Here is a 27,914-nt window from a genome sequence, read left to right as displayed (position 1 = left end):
GTCCTCCGCATGCTAGCACATGCTAGCAGGGATGCTATAACTATTCTGTGCCAGCAGTTGAGAGCTCTGATCAAACTTACCTTCAGATCTACATCCTATACTATGTGGAAAGATGTATTGCCTATGTATTTCACAAAAATATCCAAATATTACAGATGGAAAATGAGCAGAATTTAATTTGTTTATTATTTAATTTAAAAGTCAAATAATTTTTAAACAAATTAGGAAAATAAGTAGCTGTATGAAAATGACTGAAGACCTGGAATGACTTCTTAATTTTTGTAGAAGACATAATTATTCTATTTTTTCCTCCCATGCGAACTGAGTACTTGTATCTATAACAGTTGATTGTGCCTGTAGTCTGACAACTGTTGTAAAATTGTAATTCATTGGCTAAAATGTTCATATAATTGAAACTGTAGTTAAAATCGTATTAATGACAAAACAACTGAATTGTGCAAAAATAAATGACCAAACAATGTATTGTAAGATATGTAAAATGCAAAACTAGCTTTAATAAAGAAGTACTTGCACTACCATTTATACAGTTTATTAATTACATCTGCACCAATAAACTGTATCTGCTCAAATCTGGACAAGGTAAAAATGTGCCCAAGTCCGAATGAGGGTTCATCCTCCTTGGCATCATTGGCAGCAGCTCCCTTTGAAGTCAGTCACCACATCTGCTGACCTCCTTGAAAAAAATACAGAAACAGTTTAGAGGACTCAGAATCAATCACTATCATAGCTGGAAGGTCATACTGAAAGGCAAAAAAAGTAAATGCCTTCCAGTAAATACAAAGAAAAGTAAATGTGTTTCTTCAAAACACTACCTATCTCTCTCATATATATATATATATATATATATATCAAACCATCTCTTCCGTCGATTATGATGGGCATCATGAGATCGTTAGGAAACAAGTTGGATGAACTCCAAGCACTACAAAGGACCCAGCCAGAGTACCGGTACCAAAGAAAACTCACCCATCAGTCCTCAATGACTATAGACCTGTTGCCCTGACATCCCACATCATGAAGGTCCGAGAGAGATTTCTGTTGGCCCACCTGAGTAAGCAACCAATAACAAATCAGGACCCCCTTCAGTTTGCTTATCGTTGTGGAGTTGGAGTTGAAGATGCCATCATACACCTGCTTCAACAAACCCACTGTCATCTGGACGAAGCCAGCAGCACTGTGAGGATCATGTTCTTTGATTTCTCCAGTGCATTTAATACAATCCAACCTGATTTGCTTTGTCAGAAACTCCAGAAGACTCAGGTGGAGGCCTCAACAATCTCCTGGATCAAAGACTACCTGACAAACAGACCACAGTTTGTGAGACTGAAGGGTTGTGAGTCTAACCAGGGAGTCAGCAGCACAGGAGCACCACAGGGGACTGTACTCTCACCATTCCTTTTCAATCTGTACACCTCAGACTTTCAGTACAAGACAGACTCCTTTCATCTGCAGAAATACTCGGATGATTCTGCAGTCGTGGGGTGGATCAGAAATGAACAAGAAGCTGAGTACAGGAAGGTGGAGGACCTCTTTGTGGCATGGTGTGGAAACAATCATCTCATTTTGAACGTGCCTAAAACAAAGGAGATGATTTTAGATTTTAAGAGAAACAGGAATAAGTCAAAAACTATTTCTATCATGGGAGAAGAAGTGGAGGTGGTGGAGGAGTATAAATACCTCGGTGTTCACCTGGACAACAGACTGGAGTGGAGATGCAACTGTGAAGCCATCTACAAGAAGGGACAGCAGACTGCTTCTTGAGGAAGCTTAGGTCCTTTGGTGTTTGCAGCAAGATGCTGCATATCTTCTATAAGTCTGTTGTGGAGAGTGTGATCTCTTCTACCATCATCTGCTGGGGAAGCAGCATCAGAGCCAGGGACTTAAAAAAGCTCAACAAGCTGATAAAGAAGGCTGACTCTGTTCAGTCAGCTCCAGTATTTCAAATCAACAAGAATACAATGACAGCAGTGTTACCTTTGATTGTTTAAAAGTATTTTTTGTAACTGCTCTACTGTGTATTGATGCTGATATGTTCCTGTAATAATTCTTAATTTCTTGTTCTGTCTTTAGATAGATTCTAATATCTACTTCAACTTCACCCATGACTAGCAAATGCAAAACTAACAACATAAAACAAATGTTAAGTAACAGTCTTAAAGTGAAGGTCTTAAAATCATTTTGTTCAAACATCTTGATTCAACTTTTATTATTTTTAAGGACAGAAAATTTATATATTGTTACCTTTGTATGCAACATGGTTCAGCAGTTCATTTAAGCCATTCTCGTGTGGTTTACCTGGAAAAGAATAATAAAAAAAATTACTCATCTTCACCGTCTAAAACCCGCCATGCTTACAATGAGCTAGCTGCAGTTAAAATACAACAAGCGAGTTAACATGCTTAATTAACTAAACTTGGCGATATAAAATATTATTGCTAAACTGCGATACAGAACAGTCATCTAAAGCTTCACAATAGCAAAATAATTTTGTATTTTCATCAACTTACCGTAAAAAATCCTTCCGAAACAACGAGAATGAATTACGTTCAGTGCTGGAGCTGCTGGTGTTTGGAACTATTAGCAGCTCCATGACCCACGTGACTTCTGCATTCCATTCTTTCTACAGAAGTCAATGGGAGTGTTGTAACTCTCTCTTTCTATGGCGCTGGAACATCCAACCAAATGAGAGGTGCTTGTCAAATCCATTCATTGGACATTGAATGTCTCACAAATCAATGGTTTTGTTCTGTGCTGAGCAGTGTGAAGCACAACATATAGTTTAGTGGAGTTTGTGCAGCGCTCATAGTTAAAATCTGTTTAATTTGATCCCAGTGCATTATGACATATACTTCTGCTGCCAATAGGCACAGGATATCGCATACAGCACATGCTGCTTTTAGTCTGAAAGCCTCAGGAGATGGTCAGGCAATCAACAAGTGTAGAAAAACAAATGACACCAGGAAATGACACCATTGCAAAGAGTCACATACTCTGTCCTTACTCAGTAACAAATTCTACATTTTACACCCTTCATCTCAATCTATGTGCAATTTGGGGGAATATTAAATTTGATTTTCCACAAAATGTGCTTCACTTTTTCACATTTGGACCTACATAAAAAGTGTTTTTAAATTCACCAACATATGTGGTAAGATGAGTTAAGGCCCAAAGCAGTCCAAAGTTCTAAAAAGCTTAATAAAATGAAAACACAAAGAAAGAAAGAAAGAATACAAGGAAGGAAGGAACGAAGGAAGGGGGCTACTGACAAGAAATGTAGGAAAGGCACAAGGAGAGAAAGAGAAAGTAAGGCCACAAGGAAGGAAGGACACGGGGCAGAAAAAAGAAAAGAGAGGATCTAATGGAAGAAAACAGAGGTGGAAGTAAAGAAGAAAGGGCTTAAGAGAGGAAGGGCACAAGGAAGCAAGGGCAGAGAGGATTATATGAGGACGAAAATAATGAAGGGCAGAAAAATGAAAGAGAGGATGGAGGAAGAACAGAACAACTTTTGCAGATTGTATTATATTTCGTATATTTCTCTTATTTTTAGCTTTATTATTATCTGTTTCATCTGTAAAGACGACTCTCCATTGCTTTAGTAGCAGAGCATCTCTTCACTCCACCACTAGGTTTCCCATCGGCCTATCACTGCTCTCCTCGGTGCTTACGACAACACCGGGAAGCAGCGAGCTGTTCGCTTTGTTTTGTTTTGGTAGTAGGAGTTGGAGGAGCAGAGGAAGGCCGACAGACAGAGGTCCTCCTGGGGCAGACCCGCTCGCTAAATGGGGAGAGCTAAATCGGGGATGGAAGATGAAAAACCGATAGCTGACGCTTGCAAGATGCCGAGCTTTATGAGCAATTTCGAAGAGGGAAGGAAGAAATTGTCCCGCAACCAGCCGACAGGAACTTCCATCACGGACGATAAAGTTAAGCTGCCGGTTGGGGACCTGAACCGACCTGTCATCCGGTCAAACTCCCGGTTATCCCTCGACGGGGTCGACGGGAGGGCGTGGACGAGGAGCGGCGACGGAGAGAGAGATGCAGAGGGCAACAACAACAACAACTGCAACAGCGGAGGAGTCGGAGCAGCAGGGAGGAGGAGGAGGGCGAGCGCTGTGGAGGTACTAAGGAGGAATTTTGGGGATTCCAAGTCGCCCTCTCACCGTTTAAGTACAAAACGTCGGATGCAGAGCGGAGGGGAACATGGAGCGGGTAGAGAAAGTGGTGGGAACGACTGTAAGGACGTACATGGAGCACAATGTGGTGAGTGTCAAAAGTCGGACGTGGTGACGGGAGGAGAAGGTGATGAAAACGAGCCACCCCTAAGCGAGTTGAAGACTTCAGACGTTGCAGGAGTGAAATATTTAACGGTTGGAGAGAAGTGCCATCTTAAAGCTGAGGATGACAACAACACTGTGACGTTAGGTGAGTCGTTTAGTGCTAAAGAGCACGTCTATTGTACGGTTTACTGCATTGCCAACGACACTCATCGGACAGACGCTAAAATCACGGACGGCCACGATGACGCTGTTACATCCGAAGGAACAGAAACAAACTTGGAGACGGTAAAGGTGGGGGATCTGGGCACCGAACCGGAGCTGGATACGCTGGGTGACATGTTGGACCCGTACTGGGACTACCACTTTAAAAGATCGCTGGTCGTTGCGGAGAATGGGATAGAGTGTTGTTGGGTGTGCCTGGAGGAGAAAACCATCGCATCCCTGCCCTGCTGCGGGAAGGCCGTGTGTGACGAGTGTCTGAAACTCTACGTCAGCACCCAGGTTGGTGTTAGCAGTGGGGTTTTTGCATGAATGCTGCCCTGTGCACGCCTGTTCTTCTAAATCTACCTTCTTTAATTAAAATATCACCAAAAAGTAAATTCATTCCAAGTCAATAAGTGAAAGTAATTCAATATATAAAGTCATTACTCTCAGAATGATGCATTGTAAACATTTGATTGATTGATTACTTTATTCAACAGACTCATGGTCCACAAGAAAACAACAACACGACATATAAAAAAGAGAAGAGAGAAAAAAATAAAATAAATAAATTATAAAAGACTTGCATACCAATGTTTCCACAGAGCCGACTGGTATCTTAGCGCACTAAGAGATGGATGTGAAAATATTACAATAAGACTGTTCAATGAGCTGCACAAACGACACATAAACTTTATATATCAGATTTCTCACAAGTGCCTGGAATGTTCTGACATGTGACACATTTATTTTGGTTATTTTGATTGTTGTAGCTTACAGCTAATGAAAACAACATTATTTTTAATAAAATAAAAAAATTATATAAAACACTAAAATAAGATATTTAATACAAAAATACAGTATAATGGACTGCTCGTTGTTGTCCAGCAGTCAGTTATTGACTCACTTCACAATTTCAGACAGTGTTTTTAAGGTCTGTAATTGTAGAATAATTTAGTCAAAGGGCCTGTGGTACAAAGCAGCATTACCGGCTTTTTGAGGTAACAAAGCTGTATGGTAAAGCTGGGTCACTTCCTACCCGCGTCTCTCACCATCGTAATTTATGCTGGAAACCTAATCTGCTCTGGAGCAGGCTGGGTTTGCAGATTAGAGGTCAAGAGCAGCAAGCGCACCTCTTAATCAGTCAATATCCTGAGAGCAATTAAAGGTGAAAGAGATAGCAGTATATAAATAACACATTTCCTATTTTGTTTCTCCTCAGAGACCTATTAGGTCTGACTTTCACCACAAAACCTTTGTGAGAGATATGTCAGCAGAGCTGAAAGTTATGTACCTAAAACACAGACGGATTACTCAGAAGTTTGTTCTTGTTAGAAGCTAAAGGTTAGTAAGTAAAATCAAGTGCATTAATTTAATAAAATGCATGTTTCTGAAAACACTTTTTGTTTATTTATCTAGATTTGAGGGTTTAATGCATCATACTCGTCAAATTGCTCTGTGTGTTGTCCGTACATTTGTGTTTAAAATCACAAATTAACTATGACCCATTTTAATGTGAAACATCAGAGTCTAGATAACAGAAATGAGTGTAGGCTATACTCACACTGCAGGTCTTGATGCTCAATTTAAATTTTTAGCTGAAATCCGTATTTTTTCCTTTGTGGTCGTTCCAACTGCTATTTAAATACGACCACCATCGGACTTCAGTCTGAACAGTTCACAACCCCAAAGTGACCTGCAGGCACACTAGGCACACAGCAGCACACTGTTTACAGAAGTAATGATGGATGTCGGGGTCTCTTTGTCATTATAAAGTTGTTGGGCAATGTGAGCCGACAATATATATCAGTCTCTGCCTCAGGCGGAGGAGTATCTTGGTGTTTTGCTCACAAGTGATGGTAGGATGGAACGTGAGATGGACAGATGGGTTAGGGCTTTGTCTGCAGTAATGTGGGTGCTGCTTTGGTCGGTTGTGGTGAAGAAAGTGCTGAGCCATAAAGCAAAAGCTCTTAATTTACTGGTCTGTCTACGTTACAGCTCTCACATATGGCCATGAGATATGGATCATGACCAAAGGAACGCAGTCCCGGCTACAAGTGGCTGAAATGAGCTTTCACCGGAGGGTAGCTGGACCCAGTCTTACAGTTGGTTGAGGAGTTCAGTCCGTAGAGTATTGCCATTCAAGTTTGACTAATCTAGGCGTTTACGATTTTGAACTAGAGGAGATCCAATGCAGTCCTAATTTGTTTGAAAATAGTCAAAGAGCCCCTAAATTAGCAACAGACTGAAGCGCTTGTGTCCCCTCCAACGCAGTGTTGCCCTGGTTGAGCCAGATTGTTCATTTCCAAAACTCCTACCTGGTGTCATGAAGGGTTTTCAAAGAATTTGAGCAACCACTAATGGATGGGGGAAGGTGGGGAGTGTTATCTCCTGTCCTGTAAACAATCATTGCTGGGAAATATCAGCCGGTTGATGAGTCTTAAAGCACATTCTTCTTTGTCACACTTTCATACACCATATTTAGCATCCCAGAGGCATTTGGGTCTGGCTCACAGTCCTGGGAAGTTCACCAGGAGATGACCCCACATGTAAACACTTAGAAGAGTATCTAGACTATGGGTCGACCTACTCGGTTCAAGATTAAATAACAAATGGAGCACCGTTTTATGAAATATTAACTAAATGTTACAAGTCAGCACCTGCAGGTCTCTTTGTCTTGTGACAAGTACATTTTTTGTGAAACTAGGTCAAGGCACCAAAAGAAGCAGAAATAGTTTATATAATAGCAGACTTTGTAAACTGTGGTCCCTGTTCAGATCCTGCCTTCAAATGGTTTACTTTTATGCTGTGGTACATCATCGGCTGCTGTTTAACAAAGCAACAAATGAGGGCCTGTCCTCTTCTGGATTACTTCCTATTTTTGTTAGCAGCCGTGTGTCGCAGACATCTGCAGTCAAAACGGAGACAACGGGGACACAGGAGAATCTGGGCAAATAGTTTCACAAAGACACAACTTCTACTGAGATTTGTACCATTTTTCCAGTAATTTAGTGTAATATATCAGGCACATTAATAATTGATTGATGAAAGTCCTTGTCCTTCAATCAGCATTTTGCAGATGAAACAAAAAAAAGTATATTTCTTTCCCCTTTCAAGGTTTTCAGAGAGGATTTGTTTCTTTAAGCATCCCCTCCTTCATGAGTTGGTATGTTGTAAACACTTTAATGGGTTTATTAAACATATATAAAGCTTTCCACATCACTTAGGCCGCTTGGAAGTTGCAGCCGTTGTAATCTGCTTGAATCTGTTTATATAAAACAGTTTAATCAGTTATTTAAAGTAGATTTTGTTTGCAGTTGTGTTACTTTGCACCATCAGATAATAAACAAACTGAAACTAAAATGGGTCATGAAAACGCTTGCCTGGAGGTGGGTTTTTTATACTCGTTAATGCACCACAGGCTGATTTTAGCTCATGGGCTTGGTGTCAAGTATGTAGAGTAAGCATTATGTCAGACTGGGTTGAAGGAGACTGGATTGTACTGGTTTATCTCCAAAAACATGTTGCAACAAGGATCATAGTTGCGAAATATTTGCTATTACCAAGCCTCTTTATGCCAGAGGAATATTTTTGGAAATACATAAAGTAATATCTTGTCACCTAAAAGATTCCACATTACCTTTTGTTATCAAGCAAAAGTGAAGCCAAATGGAAATGGTGTGTGTGAGAAAAAAAATCACACCTGCTGCTGGAGCATACAAGTGTGTGGTAACACAATGACAGGATGGAAAGAGAACGGAATTGACATATGAGAAGCAATTTTTACAAAAAGTTATAAGTAATCAATTATGGTGTCATTTCCAAGGATTTTTGTAGTTTATTATTCTGGAGTGAGAACGATTGGGAGTACACTGGGAGTACACTGAATATAGGTGCCAATCCTTAGAGGAATAGATATCCCAGCAAATTCATCCCAAAGTTCAGATAAAGTGGAAAAACCACAGATACCTCAGCACATTATATGTTAGAGTTCATCACAGACTTTACGGCCTTACGGCCGCAGCTACAGACGGCAACATCGACAATAGATGCGGAGAACATGGTGAACTCGGACTCTATGTCTCCAACATCCCCCGGGATCTGGTCGAAGCTCTCCCGGAGGTGGGAGTTGAATACATCCCTGGCCGAGGGCTCCGCCAGGCGTTCCCAGCAGACCCTCACTATGCGCTTGGGCCTGCCAAGTCTGTCCGGCTTTCTCCTCCTCCAGCGGATCCAACTCACCACCAGGTGATGATCAGTGGACAGCTCAGCCCCTCTCTTCACCTGAGTGTCCAAAACATGCGGCCGAAGGTCTGATGATACGACAACAAAGTCGATCATCGACCTCCTGCCTAGGGTATCCTGGTGCCAAGTGCACTGATGGACACCCTTATGTTTGAACATGGTGTTCGTTATGGACAATCCGTGACTAGCACTGAAGTCCAATAACAATACACCACTCGGATTCAGATCGGGGAGGCCATTCCTCCCGATCACGCCTCTCCAGGTGTCACTGTCGTTCCCCACGTGGGTGTTGAAGTCCCCCAGCAGAATAATGGAGTCCCCGGGAGGGGCACTATCCAGCACCCCCAACAGGGACGCCAAGAAGGCCGGGTACTCTGCACTAGCACTCGGCCCGTAGGCTGAAATGATAGTCAGAGACCTCAACCCGAAGGCGCAGGGATACGACCCTCTCATCCACTGGGGTAAACCCCAACACGAGACGGCTGAGTTGGGGGGCAACAAGCAAACCCACACCAGCCCGCCGTCTCTCCCCGTGGGCCACTCCAGAGTGGAAGAGAGTCCAACCCCTCTCAAGGAGATGGGTTCCAGAGCTCACGCTGTGCGTGGAGGCGAGCCCGACTATTTCTAGTCGATATCTCTCGACCTCCCGCACAAGCTCAGGCTCCTTCCCCCCCAGCGAGGTGACATTCCACGTCCCTAGAGCCATCCTAAGCATCCGGGGATCGGGCCGCTGAGGTCTCCACCTTCATCCGCCACCCAATCCTCTTTGCACCGGTCCCTCACGGTTCCCCCTGCAGGTGGTGGGCCCACTGGGGGATGGCCTCGCGTCTCTCGTTCGGGCTTGGCCCGGCCGGGTCCCGCGAGGAGCAACCCGGCCACCAGGCGGCAATCCCAGAACCCGGTGGTGGACACCGGCAGTAAGGGATGCTGTCAAGTTGAAGAAGGAGGGGACTCGGGGTTGGACTCTTTCATCACCCAGGCTGAAGTCTCCGAGGTGGTTAAAAAGCTCCGCGGTGGCAAGGCTTCGGGGGTGGATGAGATCCGCCCTGAGTACCTCAAGTCTGGATGTTGTAGGGCTGTCATGGTTGACACGCCTCTTCAACATTGCGTGGCAGTCGGGGACAGTGCCTCTGGACTGGCAGACTGGGGTGATGGTCCCCCTTCATAAGAAGGGAGATCGGAGGGTGTGTTCCAACTACAGGGGGATCACACTCCTCAGCCTCCCTGGTAAGGCCTACGCCAGGGTATTGGATAGGAGAGTCCAACCGATAGTCGAACCTCGACTTCAGGAGGAGCAGTGTGGTTTTCGTCCCAGCCGTGGAACACTGGACCAGCTCTATACCCTCTACAGGGTGCTCGAGGGTTCATGGGAGTTTGCTCAACCGGTTCACATGTGTTTTGTGGACCTGGAGAAGGCATTCGACTGTGTCCCTCGTGATGCCCTGTGGGGGGTGCTCCAGGAGTATGGAATCGGGGGCCCTTTATTAAGGGCCATCCGGTCCCTGTACGAGCAGAGCAGGAGTTTGGTCCGCATTGCCTGCACTAAGTCGGACCTGTTCCCGGTGCATGTTGGACTCCGGTAGGGCTGCCCTTTGTCACCGGTCCTGTTCATAACTTTTATGGGCAGGATTTCTAAATGCAGCCAAGGGCTGGAGGGGGTCTGGTTTGGGGACCAGTGGATTTTGTCTCTTCTTTTTGCGGATGACGTGGTCCTGCTGGCCCCCTCTAGCCAAGACCTACAGCATGCGCTGGTGTGGTTTGCAGCCGAGTGTGAAGCGGCTGGCATGAGGATCAGCTCCTCCAAGTCCGAGGCCATGGTACTCGATCGGAAAAGGGTGGCTTGTCCTCTTCAGGTTGAAGGGGAGTTCCTGCCTCAAGTGGAGGAGTTTAAAGTATCTCGGGGTCTTGTTCACGAGTGAGGGAAGAATGGAGCGGGAGATCGACAGACGGATCAGTGCGGCTGCCACAGTAATGGGGGCACTGTGCCGGTCCGTTGTGGTGAAGAGAGAGCTGAGCCGAAAAGCAAAGCTCTCAATTTACCGGTCGGTCTACGTTCCTACCCTCACCTATGGCCATGAACTTTGGGTCATGACCGAAAGAACGAGATCTGAAATGAGCTTCCTCCGTAGGGTGGCCGGGCACTCGCTTAGAGATAGGGTGAGGAGCTCGGCCATCCGGGAGGGGCTCGGAGTAGAGCCGCTGCTCCTCCACATTGAGAGGAGCCAGTTGAGGTGGCTCGGGCATCTATACCTGATGCCTCCTGGACGCCTTCCTCGGGAGGAGTTCCAGGCACGTCCCACCGGGAGGAGGCCCAGGGGACGGCCCAGGACACGCTGGAGGGACTATGTCTCTCGGCTGGCCTGGGAACGCCTTGGGCTCACCCTGGAGGAGCTGGAGGAGGTGTCTGGAGAGAGGGACGTCTGGGCGTCTCTGCTGAGTCTGCTGCCCCCGCGACCCGGTCCCGGATAAGCGGAAGACGACGAGTACGAGTTCATCACAGTACAAAAACAAAGAGACTGAAGAAGCTGTTTGAATGGCTATATCCTCAGAAAAATAACAAGGAAGTTTTATCTGAATGGATCACAAGACCTTGTTTGTTGAAGTCAAAATGCTTCAAATCGGCACAAATACTTTGAGCTTGTCCTGCAGCCACCATCTCCTGGCACCTTGCATTCATTAAGACAATGATGAACTCCACAGTATAATAAAGTATAGGGTTGAATGTGAGGCCAAACTGGAACATTACAACGCAGTAATCCTAAACATAGTTGTAACTCTCCCAACAGAAGTGTTGCAATCGACCGGTCAAGTCAAGGCCTTACTGTTGGGACTCCAGACAGCTACCTTTATGCTGAATAAATAATCTTAATGTGAAATCTGTTGTTTTTGTGCAGTTGGGGTTAGATTTAAATAGTTCTTAAAGAGTTTGTTGCTAAAAATAACTTTTCTCCATTCTTGTGTAACCTGAGAGGCTATAATGGGAGTTTCTTTCGGTTAAATAAAATCTTTATTTAACATTGAAGCATGCAGAGCCATACTATTGCAGTCTCAGAATAAAAATGTTTCCTGGTATCAAAGTCTATTGTGGAAATGAACCAACAACTGGATATTATTCAACATTGCTGTTTACAGTGCGTTACACAGGCCTTGTTTGGTCCATACCGACCGTTGATGCAACATGTTCAGCGGCTGTCATCTGAGACTGAACACATTCAAGCAAGAATCACACCGACCACACAATGCGGCACGTGTTTGTGAGTAAAAACCCCGTCGAGCCAGTCTCACTAGGCAGTGGCCATCAGACCCTTAGTGTGGTTAAACACAACCGTCATGGTTATCATGCCTGCAAAGATACATTTGGTGCTTATTGTCTGTGTGTGTGTGTTTATGTAGGCACCAAAGAAGATATTTAGCATAAGTTTGGGATATTGTTTTGATAACCTGACCTTGTTGTTAAACCTCTCCACAAATTTGTCCCAGACTCATCTCTCTGGTGCGTTCCTCGATCTTCATGATGCTCTTTGGTCACTAAAGTTCTGTAAGAAAACTCTGAGGCCTTAACAGCACAGAAGTATTTGTAGTGATATTTGGCTACACACAGGTGGTTTGTGTTTAATAGTTAGGTGATTTCCGTGGGGGATTTGTTGAATTAGATTTTATTTAGGAGTGTCATAATAGATGAGGCTGAATACACATGCACGAGTACTGGAAAATCTCGCATCTGTTTTCGTCAAACTCAAAATTATACTCCACTTTGTGCTCACTGGCTACTACATGGAAAGTAGAAAAAACGTGAAGATGTTCAAGAGGTATGAATACTTTTTCAAGAGGCTGTGCAGAAAACGTTTTTAAAATCTGTCTCCATATGACTCCAGATAATATATCACATCAACTCACAGTGTTTTTAGACACATTAGCTTCCACTCTGCTTCTTTTAGCATCCCACTCATCTGTTTTACACTCCTACTTTGGGGTAAGTTATTCACTAGATCCCATCAGTTGTGTGAATTCATTCAGTGTGTAGATACTTGTTAATCAGACAAACCCACAGTGGCCAGACCTGCACACTCTTGCACTGCTGAACAGCTGATGCTGCAGGAGAAGCACAGGCATGTTTCTTCTCTTACAAATTTGCAATTGAATGAGTTTTTTCTTTCAGGTGAGGATGGGCAAAGTTCTCATCGGCTGTCCAATCCTGGAGTGTACCGGCACCCTGGAGGAGGGATTAATTATTTCCCAATTGAGCAATGAAGAGGTGGCAAAGTACCAGTACTTTTTGGAGCTTAGTCAGCTGGACTCTAGCACAAAGCCCTGTCCCCAGTGCAGCCACTTCACCTCTCTGAAGGCAAACGGTACAGACCGCTCCGAGCACAAGTACAAGGTAGGATCACATCCTCACCTGTGGCTGTTTAAAAGCAAAAACAAAGGGAGAAGGATGCAGACTTAGGTTTGTCATTTCTATCGGTCACCAGGAAATGACTCCAGTGGACTTAATTGTATTTCTGTTTTTTTCAGGGATTTACATACGTTGACAGATCAGTGTTTCCGGTCTATTTGGCAGTTAGCTTGCATTTTCATCTGCCTCCAGTGACCACTTGTTATCAGATTTCTCTTGTGTTCTGCATGTGAACAACAAACAGGAGACCGGTGTGTTACGGCTCGGCTCTTTTAGCAAAAAAAAAAAAAAAGCACATGGAGGCACGGGTGCAACCAATTAAGCTCTTTATTGAGCCAAAACAAAACGATAATTAATAATTAGTGTGTGTGTAATCAGTTTACAGTACAGACCAAAAGTTTGGACACACCTTCTCATTCAAAGAGTTGTCTTTATTTTCATGACTATGAATATTGTAGCTTCACACTGAAGGCATCAAAACTATGAATTAACACATGTGGAATTATATACTGAACAGAAAAGTGTGAAACAACTAAAAATATGTCTTATATTCTAGGTTCTTCAAAGTAGCCACCTTTGGCTTTGATTACTGCTCTGCACACTCTTGGCATCTGTTGATGAGCTTCAAGACGTAGTCACCTGAAATGGTTTTCCAACAGTCTTGAAGGAGTTCCCAGAGATGCTTAGCACTTGTTGGCCCTTTTGCCTTCACTCTGCGGTCCAGCTCACCCCAAACCATCTCGATTGGGTTCAGGTCCGGTGACCGTGAAGGCCAGGTCATCTGGCGCAGCACCCCATCACTCTTCTTGGTCAAATAGCCCTTACACAGCCTGGAGGTGTGTTTGGGGTCATTGTCCTGTTGAAAAATAAATGATGGTCCAACTAAACGCAAACCGGATGGAATAGCATGCCACTGCAAGATGCTGTGGTAGCCATGCTGGTTCACTATGCCTTCAATTTTGAATAAATCCCCAACAGTGTCACCAGTAAAGCACCCCCACACCATCACACCTCCTCCTCCATGCTTCACGGTGGGAACCAGGCATGTAGAGTCCATCTGTTCACCTCTTCTGCGCCGCACAAAGACACGGTGGTTGGAACCAAACATCTCAAACTTGGACTCATCAGACCAAAGCACAGATTTCCACTGGTCTAATGTCCATTCCTTGTGTTCTTTAGCCCAAACAAGTCTCTTCTGCTTGTTGCCTGTCCTCAGCAGTGGTTTCCTAGCAACTATTTTACCATGAAGGCCTGATTCACACAGTCTCCTCTTAACAGTTGTTCTAGAGATGTGTCTGCTGCTAGAACTCTGTGTGGCATTGACCTGTTCTCTAATCAGAGCTGCTGTTAACCTGCGATTTCTGAGGCTGGTGACTCGGATGAACTTATCGTCTGCAGCAGAGGTGACTCTTGGTCTTCCTTTCCTGGGGCGGTCCTCATGTGAGCCAGTTTCTTTGTAGCGCTTGATGGTTTTTGCAACTGTACTTGGAGACACTTTCAAAGTTTTTCCAATTGTTCGGACTGACTGACCTTCATTTCTTAAAGTAATGATGGCCACTCGTTTTTCTTTACTTAGCTGCTTTTTTCTTGCCATAATACAAATTCTAACAGTCTATTCAGTAGGACTATCAGCTGTGTACTGTATCCACCTCCTGCACAAAACAACTGATGTTCCCAACCCCATTTATAAGGCTTGAAATCCCACTTATTAAACCTGACAGGGCACACCTGTGAAGTGAAAACCATTTCAGGTGACTACCTCTTGAAGCTCATCAACAGAATGCCAAGAGTGTGTGGAGCAGTAATCAAAGCAAAAGGTGGCTACTTTGAAGAACCTAGAATATAAGACATATTTTCTGTTGTTTCACACTTTTTTGTTCAGTATATAATTCCACATGTGTTAATTCATAGTTTTGATGCCTTCAGTGTGAAGCTACAATATTCATAGTCATGAAAATAAAGAAAACTCTTTGAATGAGAAGGTGTGTCCAAACTTTTGGTCTGTACTGTATATCTTTAACTAATGTAGATGCATGACACTTCAGGTACACCTTGTAAAAAAGAAAAGAAACACAACAAAAGAGACAATATTAAAAACAGATCCTCCCTATTTAAAGAGAAGGTAACGTCATAGGTGTAAACGTTCAATCCATCTATCTAGTATCTTCCACTGATCTGAGATCAGGTTGCGAAAGTAACACTTCCATTAGCAAAACCCAGATATCCCTCTCTAGAGAATCCCAAAGCATTCTATGGAAAAGGGGGTGCATAGTTTCTAGTGAGTTCTTGATCCGCCCTGGAATCTCCATCCATATTTGGCAGTTAGTCAAATAGACCGTTACCTTTTGCCATAATTTGGGGCTTTCACGTTCAAGCTCCTGGAACTTGGACCAAAGAAACTTTAAGAAGCCCCTCCATGTGGGCCCACAACCTGCTGGAAGGGAGGTCAGATTTACATGATGGACAGAATGTGGGTATATGATTCCTTGCATCAGAACTTTGATAATCATAATCTGTTTAACTTTTCTTAATTTCTCAACAATCTCAAAAGACTTCTGGTTGCAAGGTGGTTGGAGTTAATGAAATGATCTAACTAGACCTGAACTTCCAGCGTCTTTAATCTGTGTTTAGGCTAAATTTTGATTATGACATTAAAAGTAAAGTAGCCATGGTATAGATGCGCATGGACATCAAGTGTTTGGATAGTCGATTCACATAGTTAGGTATTTTGTTGTTTTACATTAGTGATGCATGATGAGAAAGCTAAACTACATACAGAGCTCTATGTGAGAGCACCATTTCTGATGTAAGAAATAAACATTAAGGTGAATAATTCTTAAACTCTTATGCCCAGAGACTGATCAGTATTCTTAAGAAAATCAGACTGATTGAATTAGACTGAATCTGGTTTCCTACAAGAAAATCAGGGAATGTTCTTTCTAAAAGAGCTTTTCTAAAGAGAATCTATCTTCTAAAAAAGAACAGTTTGATTCTTGAAGAATCTTAAAAAATAATCTATCTGAAACTGAACCAGTTTTTAGGTCTAAAAGGAAAAAGAAATCCCCCAGAACGGGACTATCCTAAATGAGAATCTATTCTCTAAAAGAGAATTGTGAAAGAGAAAAAGACCGATCCTGGAAAAGAAGCAGATAAATTCTCTTTTTGACAAGCTGAACACACAAACTCTTGTTAAGTCTAGTCCAGGAAATGGAGCCAATTTTACACAATATTTTTTTCTCTCACTTCTCTCATTATTTTTTCATCTTTGTCACTACTTTTGGTCTTAATATTGCATCTTTTAATATGTACAATTAGGTGAAAGGGCCTTATTAAGACTAGGTAATAGAAAAAGGTGTGATACACGATAATATTGGTGAATGTTGAGATATGATGTGCAATAAATAAATTATTAATAAGTATTTATCTCTTTTTGCTTTGGGTCCATTGCAAACATAGACCCCCAATAAATACTCTTTACAGCTACTGGAAAAAATACTTATATTATTCAATTTTTCCATCTCAACCACATAGTTTTATCGAAAAAGTTGCTCCAAGTGGGCATCTGTTGCTACAAAAATAGCTTAGTTGTAGTTTCTTGTGCACCTTACCACCTCTATACCTTCAAAAAAAACCTGATAACCTGAATGCATGGTTCTTTAATCATTAGCTAATACTTATTGCAGTCCAGGCAGATCTTTGGGATATGCATATTACGTACAGTGTTAATGCAATAACAATAAATTCCCCACTAATATGCACGTCACTAATATGTCGAGTCTAATCCCTTTCAGAACAGTCATTTGTCTTTCCTGATCATAGATCCAGTGCAGCAACTGCCAGTTTGTCTGGTGCTTTAAATGCCACGCGCCCTGGCATGATGGACTCAAGTGTCGCGACTACAGGAAAGGGGACAAGCTGCTACGAACCTGGGCGAGTGTCATCGAGCACGGACAGAGAAACGCCCAGAAGTGTCCACAGTGCAAGGTAAAAGCTCAGAGGCCTTGGTGCTGGAAAGTTTCAGACATGGATTTAGCTGATCCATGTCTGAATCTGTGCTCTGGATCACAGAAACAAGATTGAATACAACTGTGTAGCCAAAACAAACACCTATCACACTATGTTCACCCCTGGAAAAATCTACATGGCTTAATACATAGTTTCCTCTCACATTTGTTCAACTATTATTTTTCTCTTTCTTCTTCTCTTCTCCTCAGATCCACATTCAGCGAACAGAGGGCTGCGATCACATGACCTGTGCACAGTGTAACACTAACTTCTGTTACCGCTGTGGAGAACGTTACCGTCAACTCAGGTTCGAGTCTCTCTGCTGCTTTTCACTCTGGCTGCTCCGTTTGTGCGTTATCCTTTTCCTGAGTCCATCTTTCACAATCTCTCGACAGATTTTTTGGGGACCACACTTCCAACCTCAGTGTGTTTGGCTGCAAGTATCGTTACCTCCCTGATAAGCCACACCTCAGAAGACTAATCAGAGGCTCTGTCTGTGGTGCGTATGCTACTTTAAACTCTTTGCTGCTCTTGTCATGTGTCTTGAGTTTTGCTCTAACTGGAAGGATTAGAAGTGAGCCATTATAACAGTTTAATTGTCTTTTGTAGGGTTATTTTTAACAGATCAGTTATTGAAAGTTAGTTAGCTCTTAGTTGTCCTCAACTGCATTGCAGCAAGCTGTCTTAATTCATTATGCTGCTTTGCTCCAAATCCTGCAAAATAAGATGTTTTTTGCTAACAAGTCATGCTCCACAAAGATACCCCACCCCTCTTCCACCTCTCAAATCGGGAGGAAGCTGTATTCATACCGAAAATGTTTCTCTGACAAATTTAGATATAGATTTGCAACCTGATATTTGCATACACTGTACAACAGGACACAAAGCACCTTTTCTTCCTGGCTGACATTAAATCAGACTAAATTTTCCTGTTTCTTGTCAGTTAGACTTGCTAAAATTATTTCTGTTTGCTTATTAACTTAGATAATTCAAATGCCATTTTTCAGCTTGCTCCAAGTTTACATACATAACCTCTGTTTGGGTAAGAGAGTAAGAGAGTCGGGTTAGGAAGCCCCTTGAATTTAATTGTATTTATTTATGTGTATGGACAAGTGTTAAGCATTAACAGATACCAAACACAGCCTAAGCTGTGGCCTTTTCTTGCCACTCTCCTAGGTAACTTCAAAGGCCATTGTTTGCACCATATTTAAATCAGGGGTATTAGAGTAAAGGGCGCTAAATTTAAATATCTACCATACTACTGAGATCTTTATTTGAAGTGAAAAACCTATTATAATTCTTTTACACTTTACATGTCTGTGCTACTTTGTGTTGGTCTACCACATACAATCTCTTTTAAATCGATACTAGGTTGTGGTTTTAGCAGACTAAATCTAAGTATGTAAATATCCACCAAATAAATCTAATCAGAACTTTATTAATACCAAATAAAAACTACTTTAATATCTTTAGTCATTTTACTTGCTCCTTCAGCTCAGTGACTAGTCTTACTGTTTTCTGATATTTGATAAAAACGATGTGACACTTTGCTTTAAAGTTCACAGATGTAACTTGTATTATTCACTGTACCACCCATATAGCAAGCATTCCTGACCCAGAGGAGCTCCTGTATGGTTCCATCTTAGTTATAATGATTAGGATTCATCAGATCTTTTGGTTGATCGTTGGTTGGTTCAGTAAAATGTCTTGAACTCTTGCTTCCTCTTTCTTCTTTTCTCTCTCCAGCCACTAAAGTGCTGATAGCTCCGCTGGTCCTCCTGCTGGTGATGGTGCTCGGAGCTCTCGCTGTGGTGATAGGTAACACAGCTGCACATGTAAACACACATGCACAGGCTAAACACTTAACTGCTAAATGCCTCATCTGAGTTACAGAAACAGAATGGTTTTTTAGCGTACCAAAACAGCTGCTCTGCACAGACAATGCTAAAGTTGCAGATTCTAACTGCATCTAGCCCCTGATAATTATTTCTTTGAATTGCATTCACATCATCATCATCCGCCTGGAGACATGCGGTGACACCGAGTCATTCATCGGGGTGCACTGGGAGCTATTGATGCTGAACTGTAATTAGTGTTAATCTTTTTCCTGTATTGGTAAATCTGAAAGATGATCTTCTGAACACTAATGTGCTGTGATGGAAGATTTATATTTGCTTTAATTGAATCAGCTTTGTGCTGCTGTCTTTTTACTTCTTAGCTCAATTAATTTTTCATGTGTAGGATGAACTTGAATGTGAAACAATCAAATCCTTATAACCACACATTTTTATCATCAAAAACTTGTATTTAAGCTATCCAAACTAACTTGGCCCTGTGTGAAAACATGATTGTTAAATCATGAATTAACTGTAAGGAAACAAAATCCCTTCAAAGAACCTGTCTGACAACATGAAGTAGGCTTAAGGATCTCAAAAAGCAACATATCAATGCCCCAAAGGAATTCAAGAACAGATGAGTATTGGCATCGGTGAGTCAGGAAAGGGTTACAAAGTCATTTCTAAGGATTTGGGACTCCAATGAACCACAGTGAGAGCCATTATCCATTATTGGAGAAAAATGGAACAGCAATAAATGTTCCCAGGAGTGGCCAACCTGCCAGAATTACTCCCAGAGCGCATCGACAACTCATCCGGGAGGTCACAAAAGAACCCAGAACATCCTCACTTGCCTCTGTTAAGGTCAGTGTTCATGAATCAACAACAATAAAGAGAGACTTGGCAAAATGACATCCATGGGAGTTTCTCAAGGAGGATATGCAACACGACAATGATCCGAAGCACCGCACCAGGTCCACCTCTGAATACTTAAAAATCTTGTCTAGTCATGTCCAGACTTAAATCCTATACGCTTGATCGTTCATGCTCGAAAACCCTGCAATGTGGCTAAATTAAAACAATTCAGCAATGAAGAGTGCATCAAAATTCATCCACCAGGATGTTAAAAGATTTTCCCAGCTATCAGCTTAAAGGCAGTTGGGAGGTTTAGGGATAATTAATTTTTCACATAGAGCCAGGTTGGTTTGGATACATTTTTTTTCCCTTAATAAATTAAATCGTCACCTGAAAACTGCTTTTTATATTTACTGTTTGATATTAAAAACAGAAGAAATCTGTCAGCAGGCGGATAAATGTTTTCTTCAATTCTCTGTAGGTTTGTTTGTTTTCCCCGTCTACTACTTCTGTAAGAGGAGGAAGAAGCAGCAGCAAACCCGGGGCTCCGGACGGTGGATCTAACCCCTTCTTGCTATACCTAGCCGAATAAAGGCGACACCCACATCTCCTCAGGGACGGACGCGGCAGCCTGAGACACGAGATAACTCTGGGGCAGGAGGAGACGTCACAAAACAAGCAGTAGTTTCTCGGAGCAGAGTGAGGCCTTGATAATTGCACATCGACACATCGAGTTTATTTATAGTGCATGGGACTGCTGTTGAAGTATGAAGGCTGGATAATGTCGAAGCAGAATAGCTACCCAAATCTATTTGGACTAAATTCAAGTGAAGATGAATCAGATTATAGCACATACTCTGAATGTTTGTTTTTATCATTTTTCTTTTGCCTCAAATTTCATGAAGTAATTTAAACCCAAAGATGCAGTTCTGATAACATTTCGCAACGAGCTAGATGGTCACTGTTAAAAAAGGGCTTTAGAAGTGTTAGATAAACAAATATGCCATACACTCTTCATAGGGATGAATGCCATATTAATTCTGAGCTTTCGAAAACACTTTTCCTATTTGTAGCATTCACCCAGCCTCTGGCATGTTACTGACTGAATATTTCCCATTTTTTTCATGCCAGGAGAATATTTGTTTGGTTTCCTGACATGAGTTTGCCTTGGAAGCATAAGCCAAATGTCTTGTAAACAATATTATGATCAGACGAGGCAAAGATTGAGTCATCTGGTCCCAACTATAAGAAGTTTCTTTGAGAGAGTCAAGATGAAGCTGTTAAACCTATGACCACTGTACCAGCTGTTGAGCATGATGGTGGCAGCATCATGCCATGGGGCTGTTTTGCTGCCATTGGTACTGCTGCATTGCACAGTGTGGATCAGAAAATCCACAGCTAGATGGTTGATATTTGGACGCAGTTGAGTGTTCCTATGGGACCATTATCCTAAACATAAGCCAAACAGGATGCCAATATTAAGCTTCTGGGAAGTCCCTATGGAATATAGGTGCACTAATAAAAGAATGGTTTATTAAACGCCCCAAAATTAATAAGACGTTCACGACAGTGATGATTGTATGTAAATTTCTATCCAGAGCTGTTAGAGAGCAACAGAATGAAAGGAGCCATGATAGACATTTTAATCTCAGTGGGTTTCCTCATCTTTCACTGGTGGAAAGTTGGATCTTGTCAGAAATGGAAAGTTTCCGTTGCAGTTTGAATCTCAATCTCAAGATGCTGTAAAAGGAGGTCTGGTGGGACATGAGACAGACGTGAACCTTAAATTCTTGGTAGAAGGTCTGAAAATTGTGTGTGCCCCCAATGCTAAAAATTGACAACACAGGTTGAGCCCTAATGAAACACTGAAAGCGACAGCCCCTCCACTTGTTTTGTGTTCTGGCTCCCTGTGTACATTTCCACCCCTGTTTTTGGCTCTGCTACCAGACATCATCCCTGCTCTGCCTGCTTACCGTGTCATCAAAAACAAAACAGGCAGCTGTGCCAAAACAAAATGCTGAATATGGTGCAACATACAACTGATCTGGCCGCTTTGTTGTTTTGTCTTTTAGGATTTCATATGTTTGGTGCTGTTGCTTTAAAACTGTGCCCTGCACTAGTATTCATACCCCAAGATTTTTTACATTTAGTCATGTTACAAACACAAAGAAAAGGAAAATGATGCGTGGTTAGAATTAGTGTGGAATGCGTTTAAATTCGGCCCCAGTGAGTTAAAACATTGTAAAACCACCACAATCGGATTGGATGGAGAACATCTGTGAACATCAGTTTGAAAGTGTTGCCACAGGTATGCATGAATGTGCTTTAAAGCCCAACATTATAGCTCTGGCTAAATATTTAGACTCTAAAAGGGTTTCTTCCAGGATTCCTCTGTATGTAGCTCCATCCATCTGATGACCTATCAGCTTCCTTGTCCCTGATAAAGAAAATCATCCCCACAGCATGATGCTGCCACCGCTACAGTTGATTGTAGGGATGTTGTGTTCAGTGTTAGTTTTCCATCAAACGTATTTTGTACATAGGCCAAACATTTTCTTTTTTTATATCTCATCTTATTAGAGAATTTTCTTATACATGTTTAGTGTGTTCACCCTACATGGCTTGTGGGGAATCCTCTTGCCAGTCTTTCATAAAGGCCAGATTTGTGGAGAGCACAACTAATAGTTGTCCTGTTGACATGTTTTCCCACCTGAGCTGTAGATCTCTGCAGCTTCTCAAGAGTTACCACAGGCCTCTTGGCTGCTTTTCTTATAAATCTCCTTTTCTAGCCTGTCAGTTTAGGTGGATGGCTGTGTGTTGGTTTGCAGCAGTTCCATACTCTTTCTATTGTCAGATAATGGATTCAATGATGTTGAAATATTGTTCTGCTTTAAAGTTCTACTGAGCCTTATCTCTGAGCATAATGCTATGTTCTGTGCTCAGGGCGACTCAGTTTTGTAATTAAATGGCTTGGTGGCACTGGATTTTATTTATGTGGCATCATATTGAATGAGCTAAAGACAAATGCATGGCAGCCTTTTCAGATTTTTACGCGTGGAGCATTTTTGAGATCCTTATGTATCCTTTTCTTTCTAACTCACAGTTAATTGTTGCTTTGTGTTGGTCTGTCCCATAAAATCAGAATAAAATAGCTTGAAGTTTGTGGTTGTAACATGACAAAATGTGAAAAGGTTCAAGAGTTGTGAAGGCTTTGGGCAAGGCACAGTATACCTGCTGGGGAGGCAAACTTAAGATGTGGATTTAGAGAAGAAGAAAAAGGGTTTAAAAAGTTTTACCTTTTCTATTTCTCTTGTGTAGTCTGAGCAGTGCTTTACCAATACGTTCAATAGGGTTTTATATAAATTTGTTATTCTCAAGGTTATTAGATTTCATAGTTTACAGGAAGTGGTGCAGAAGCACTGTTTCACTTTATGAACCTGGATCCATTTTTTAACATTGAGGCAAGAATGAAAACCCCTGGGTCTCTACCAGGGAATCAGTGAGTTTCAAAAGTGCTAAAGGTCAGCTGACTATTATTCAATGTTTCTGCCATTAGTTTTCAGGAAAGTCTATAAAAAAGAAAGGCTAACTATCCTTATGCTTCCCAGCTTTAGGTATACAAAAACAAAATATTTAGTGAGAGTCATTCAAACCTTTCCTTATAATAATCTCTCTTTGTTTTCTAGCTAGAGCTGCACGGTGGCGCAGTTGGCAACACTGTTGCCTTGCAACAAGAAGGTCCTGGGTTTGAATCCCAGATCTTTCCGCATGGAGTTTACATGTTCTCCTTGTGCATGCGTGGGTACTCTCCAGGTACTCCGGCTTCCTTCCACAGTCCAAAACATGACTGTTAGGTAATTGGTCTCTTTAAATTGCCCGTAGGGATGGGTCTGTCCATGTTTGTTTGTCTTGTGTGTCTCTCTGCTGCCCTGTGATGGACTGGCGAGCTGTCCAGGAATACCCTGCCTCTCACCCAATGACCGCTGGAGATAGGCACCAGCCCCGCCGCCCGTGACCCTGCAAGGACTTGTGGGTATTGACAGGGGATGAATGGATGGATGATTGTTGTCTTGCTCCATCACATGCAATTTATACAAAAATGTCCACAGTGAAGCTGGAAATCATTGGATGAGTTGTGTCATTGCATCTGTAAATGTTGCCACACTGAACCTACACTGAAGGATTTATGACGTAAGCTTTAAAGAAGCAGGATTTATCTTCATGCTTGTCAAAGATTTGGCAGTGCAAAGCTTGTAGTTGAGCTTAATCCCAGGGATATGACACATTTTCCACATCTGAGTGTTAATAAGTGTCAAATAAAGTTACAGAGTAATAACAGCGTTCACAAATACACTGACATTATATCCTTGCACATTGCTTTCTATAGTTCCAAGCAGTCCAAAGTCTGGGTTAAATCCTCTCTCAGGGAGTTTGTTTTGTTTTTACTGGACCCAGAGCCCGCCCTGTACATTAGCTGTGCCAAAGAAATTGCTGAACAGCACCATGGATTCTGAATGCTTCCTGGTAGGCTTGCCAGCTGCTGCCTCGCTAAACATATTGAATTCCAGGAAACAAAGTGCACTGCACCTTCAAAAGGAGATCAGAAATGTGTTTTAATGTTGCCAACGCTGACTCTCTTTTCGAGCCTGACTCAGCTGGATTCTGAACTCTTTTTTTGGGGGTCAGAGGGTTGAAATTCATGATTGAAAAGCAGAATATTAAAACACGTGTGTTGGTAAGTCAGAGCTTGAAAACTGTATTTCTAAGGTCAGAGGACAGCAATTAAATGCTTCACACTCATTCTTATGTATTTCATTAGTACTGATCCGCTAGTTCTGCACTGTCATTTTAACAACTGCTTTTTATTTATTATAGACATGTGCATCTAAAACTGTTCTTAATATTAGATAAGAATTATTGTCATTTCTTTTATGCAATGTCAATCCATTTATTTTATTTTTTTCTGTGCCATTTTACCAGAAGGTTGTCATTTACTTTGCCTTGCAAAATATTCAAACAGCGTTTCTATTGGGAATACATGTGAACACCAATAAAAACTAACACATGATTTTGAGGTATAAGAAAAGTAAAAGTGTGGCATCCATTTGTATCCAGCTCTCCTGAGTTATTACTTTGTAGGACCATCTTTCTATGGCGTTCCACATATAGACTGAAGGGTTTGTCCATTCTTCTTTACCAGATAGCTCAAGCTCAATTGGATTGAGTAGGTCCCTGCACCATGATGCTGTCACCACCATGTTTAACCAGTGGAATGGTTTGTTCAGGTTAATATGCAGTGCCAGTATCAGATAACATCTAGCATGAAGGCCAAACAAAGTATAACATTATCATCAGAACACCTTCCACATGTTTGTTATACCTTCTACATGGCTTAAGGCAGTCTGCAAGAGGGACTTTCCTGTTGCCGCACATGCATAAAGGCCAGAGCAGGGCATAGTTGCCCGGTTAGGTTAGGTTGCCAAGCTGTGGCTCTCTCCTTGACTGGCTTGTCAGTTGAGGTGGGTGTCTATGGCAATTGGGTTGATTTATGGGTATCCGAGCAAAGGGGGCTTAATTCAAATGCACACCATACTTCATATTTTAAAATTGTTTTTGTTGAACATCATCTTACATCCACAATTATGAACAACAGTGTCTTGCTCTTCAAGAAAATCCAAAATATGAAAACATTTAATAGGTATAAAGACTTTTGCAAGACTAGGTATTTGGATTTTCCCACCACTGAAATTATATTTGTGCTAATTTAACTTGTTGCCAGAATATTAACCTTAAAATCAGCAAGAAATTTGAGGAAGGAAATCAACTTCCAGGACTGTGACTGAATTTGAATTTTATGATAAAGTTTTTATGTGTTTGTAGTTGTTGATGCAATCACACTATGTTATAGCAGGGCTGTGGTAGTTGTCAGCTGGGATATGTGCATACAAACACACACACACAAATTTCCACCTTTTTAAGAATACGTCTGTCATTGATTGGGTCATCATGGCTGTAAATCAGATTATAAGGTTGTGTTTTAAAGAGTTGCAGAATGTATCACATTCTGGCCTTATTTTGTATTAATTACACCTCATACATCTTCATCCTCATTTATTATAATAATCACGCATGACAACATAAACTACTGAAACTACTGTTAAATACATTTGAAATGTTGTAGCTGACTGCTCAGTAAACAAAGGCAACAAGTTTAGGTTTGACATCCCGAAACCACAGTCCTGGGTGTAGGCCTGTAAATTTGCACGTTTAACGGTCACTTTATTTTGGGTCATGCTTTTCCTTGCTTGGGAAAAAGTAATAATCTGTTGCACTTTGAGCCCCGCCTCAAACATTAGATCATCTGTGAAGGAGGAAATGTTGCAGAAAGATGTGTCGCTTTCAGTTAATTAAATGTCTGCATATGGAAGTCCTGACTGCTAAACTTGCCAAAGGTGGATTTACCAGTAACCTCAGGATGGGATTTCGCCTTCTGGACATGCAAACCTGTTGTAACATTAGCAGTGTGTTTATCTGTATACTTCACTTTTTTTCCAGGTATCTCGTTTCAAAGAAATATTTAGAAATGAGATGGGTTTTTTTTCCAAAATACTGCCACTGTCAGAAATATCTGGTGATATTATTGTTGCTACCTTAGCAAAGGCACTAACACTCTTTTGTCTAAGAATTTGATGGAAAATAAACAAATGCCAAAATGTGGTTGTGGGTTTTTTTCTCAGCTCTGACTGACACCTCTGCGGTCACTGTTGTGATTGTACTTTTACGTCAGCAGGGGTCACAATTGTCCCATAGGAAGCGAACATGGGTGACATTTGTATTGAATATTGCAATTACAGTTACTGCTAGTTTGAAAATGCAAAGAAAGTGTGAAAAACGGTTAATTTAGCTGGATCATCTTAGAAATATAATGAGGAAATCTTGTAAATTTGAGTTAACTTATTTTCTATGCTAGATAAACAACAGATTATATAACGATGCCTTCAGTCTTTCCTCGGCAGCTGTTTTGGGGTCAGCTGTTGTCTTGCTGTTCGTGAAGCGAAGTGTTGCATTTTTCAATATTTGATTGGTTGTCAAAAATGACAAAGGTGACAACATCCATGGAAATCCCAAATCTGGGGTTTTCCACTTGGAAAATTGTGTTGTAATAAAAGGAAACCATGTTACTTTAAGCGGTCATAATCTTTTAACCTGTTTTTTTTTTGCAGTCTACTCTTGATGAGTTGATTTTTCAGGTATGACATTTCTTGTAGTATATAATCAAAAGAGGCCCTGTTTTACTTTTTCAATGATGATAGCAACAAATATCTAATTTATTTGTTTTAAGGTACTGATAACTTAGATAGTTTGACAAAAGAAATAATATAAAAATCAGTAAAATGTTTAAATGGTCAATTCAACATTCTATGGCTACACTTGATATGTATTGTCGATGTCCATAGATGTTTCTGAGCCAAAAATACAAATTAAGATGCCCAGAAGGTGACTTCCTGTCCACAGTCACTGTCACTTTTCTCAGTGGAGTCTTTATACTTTATTTTTTTTATCAGGAAAAGAGTGAACATAAAGTGTGTCTGAATTTATGCACAAAGAGTATGGAGAGTATGTACAGCATAACAGAAAGAAGATTTCAAAAATAAGATCATCAGAGACTGCATACCTGCAATGTAGGGTTGCTGACACCATAGAAGAAAAAAATAATCCTGGATTTGGATCCCCACCAAAATTTTATGGATTCTTCTTTGGGCTAAGGAACAACTCTGGTAAAAACAAAATCATAAGAATCATTTAATCCGTTTTAGGCTGAAATGGCCTATCAAGTTCTTGAGAGATATCTAAAATATGTGTGCAGATATTTTTACTGGGGAATACACTGGGACTACAACAAGCAGATATTAGCTGGCTAATTAATCAAGCTGTCTTCTCAGGAATCCACCCTTAAGTCTGCTGCTTTACAGAAATGTAAGGTCTGCTGTGGTTTTATAACAACATTACTTTGAAAAAAAAGTCATAAGTGGCACTCTTTTTGTTTATGAAAATTGTTTTTTTTTTGTGAGGGTAAAC

The 27,914-nt window shown here is 41.6% G+C and overlaps 1 protein-coding gene and 1 long non-coding RNA gene across 3 annotated transcripts; one reads left to right on the top strand and one right to left on the bottom strand.

Annotated features, from left to right (window-relative positions):
• Positions 1–486: 486 nt before the first annotated feature.
• LOC124881968 lies at positions 487–4,105 on the bottom strand. The gene is made up of 4 exons (XR_007041786.1): positions 3,976–4,105; positions 2,529–2,686; positions 2,263–2,316; positions 487–694 (listed from the first exon to the last, which is right to left on the bottom strand). It is a non-coding gene; the product is annotated as an uncharacterized LOC124881968 (long non-coding RNA).
• rnf217 (ring finger protein 217) lies at positions 2,697–26,552 on the top strand. 2 transcript variants are annotated; one of them, XR_007041785.1, is made up of 8 exons: positions 2,697–4,799; positions 12,904–13,125; positions 16,960–17,124; positions 17,355–17,452; positions 17,541–17,644; positions 18,892–18,963; positions 20,317–20,534; positions 23,522–23,577. XR_007041785.1 is itself a non-coding variant. In XM_047387986.1 (7 exons), exons 1-7 carry the CDS (start codon positions 3,801–3,803, stop codon positions 20,397–20,399), a joined length of 1,743 nt encoding a protein of 580 aa, XP_047243942.1. In that variant the 5' UTR covers positions 2,697–3,800; the 3' UTR covers positions 20,400–26,552. The 2 variants fall into 2 exon arrangements, 1 of the variants encoding a protein (XP_047243942.1); XM_047387986.1 differs by having other exon boundaries at positions 20,317–26,552.
• Positions 26,553–27,914: the final 1,362 nt, after the last annotated feature.

This window comes from Girardinichthys multiradiatus, chromosome 15, assembly GCF_021462225.1.
Source record: "Girardinichthys multiradiatus isolate DD_20200921_A chromosome 15, DD_fGirMul_XY1, whole genome shotgun sequence".
Taxonomy (NCBI): Eukaryota; Metazoa; Chordata; class Actinopteri; order Cyprinodontiformes; family Goodeidae; genus Girardinichthys; species Girardinichthys multiradiatus.
The sequence above is the reverse complement of the archived record's forward strand: the minus strand, read 5'-3'. Positions and strand labels throughout refer to the sequence as shown.

Excerpts from the sequence above, each read along its gene's own strand:
- rnf217 (XM_047387986.1), top strand. The coding sequence starts at position 3,801 with ATGGGGAGAGCTAAATCGGGGATGGAAGATGAAAAACCGATAGCTGAC. Across the intron at positions 4,800-12,903 it reads AACTCTACGTCAGCACCCAG|GTGAGGATGGGCAAAGTTCT; the intron begins GTTGGTGTTAGC and ends TTTTTCTTTCAG. Across the intron at positions 17,645-18,891 it reads AATCAGAGGCTCTGTCTGTG|CCACTAAAGTGCTGATAGCT; the intron begins GTGCGTATGCTA and ends TTCTCTCTCCAG.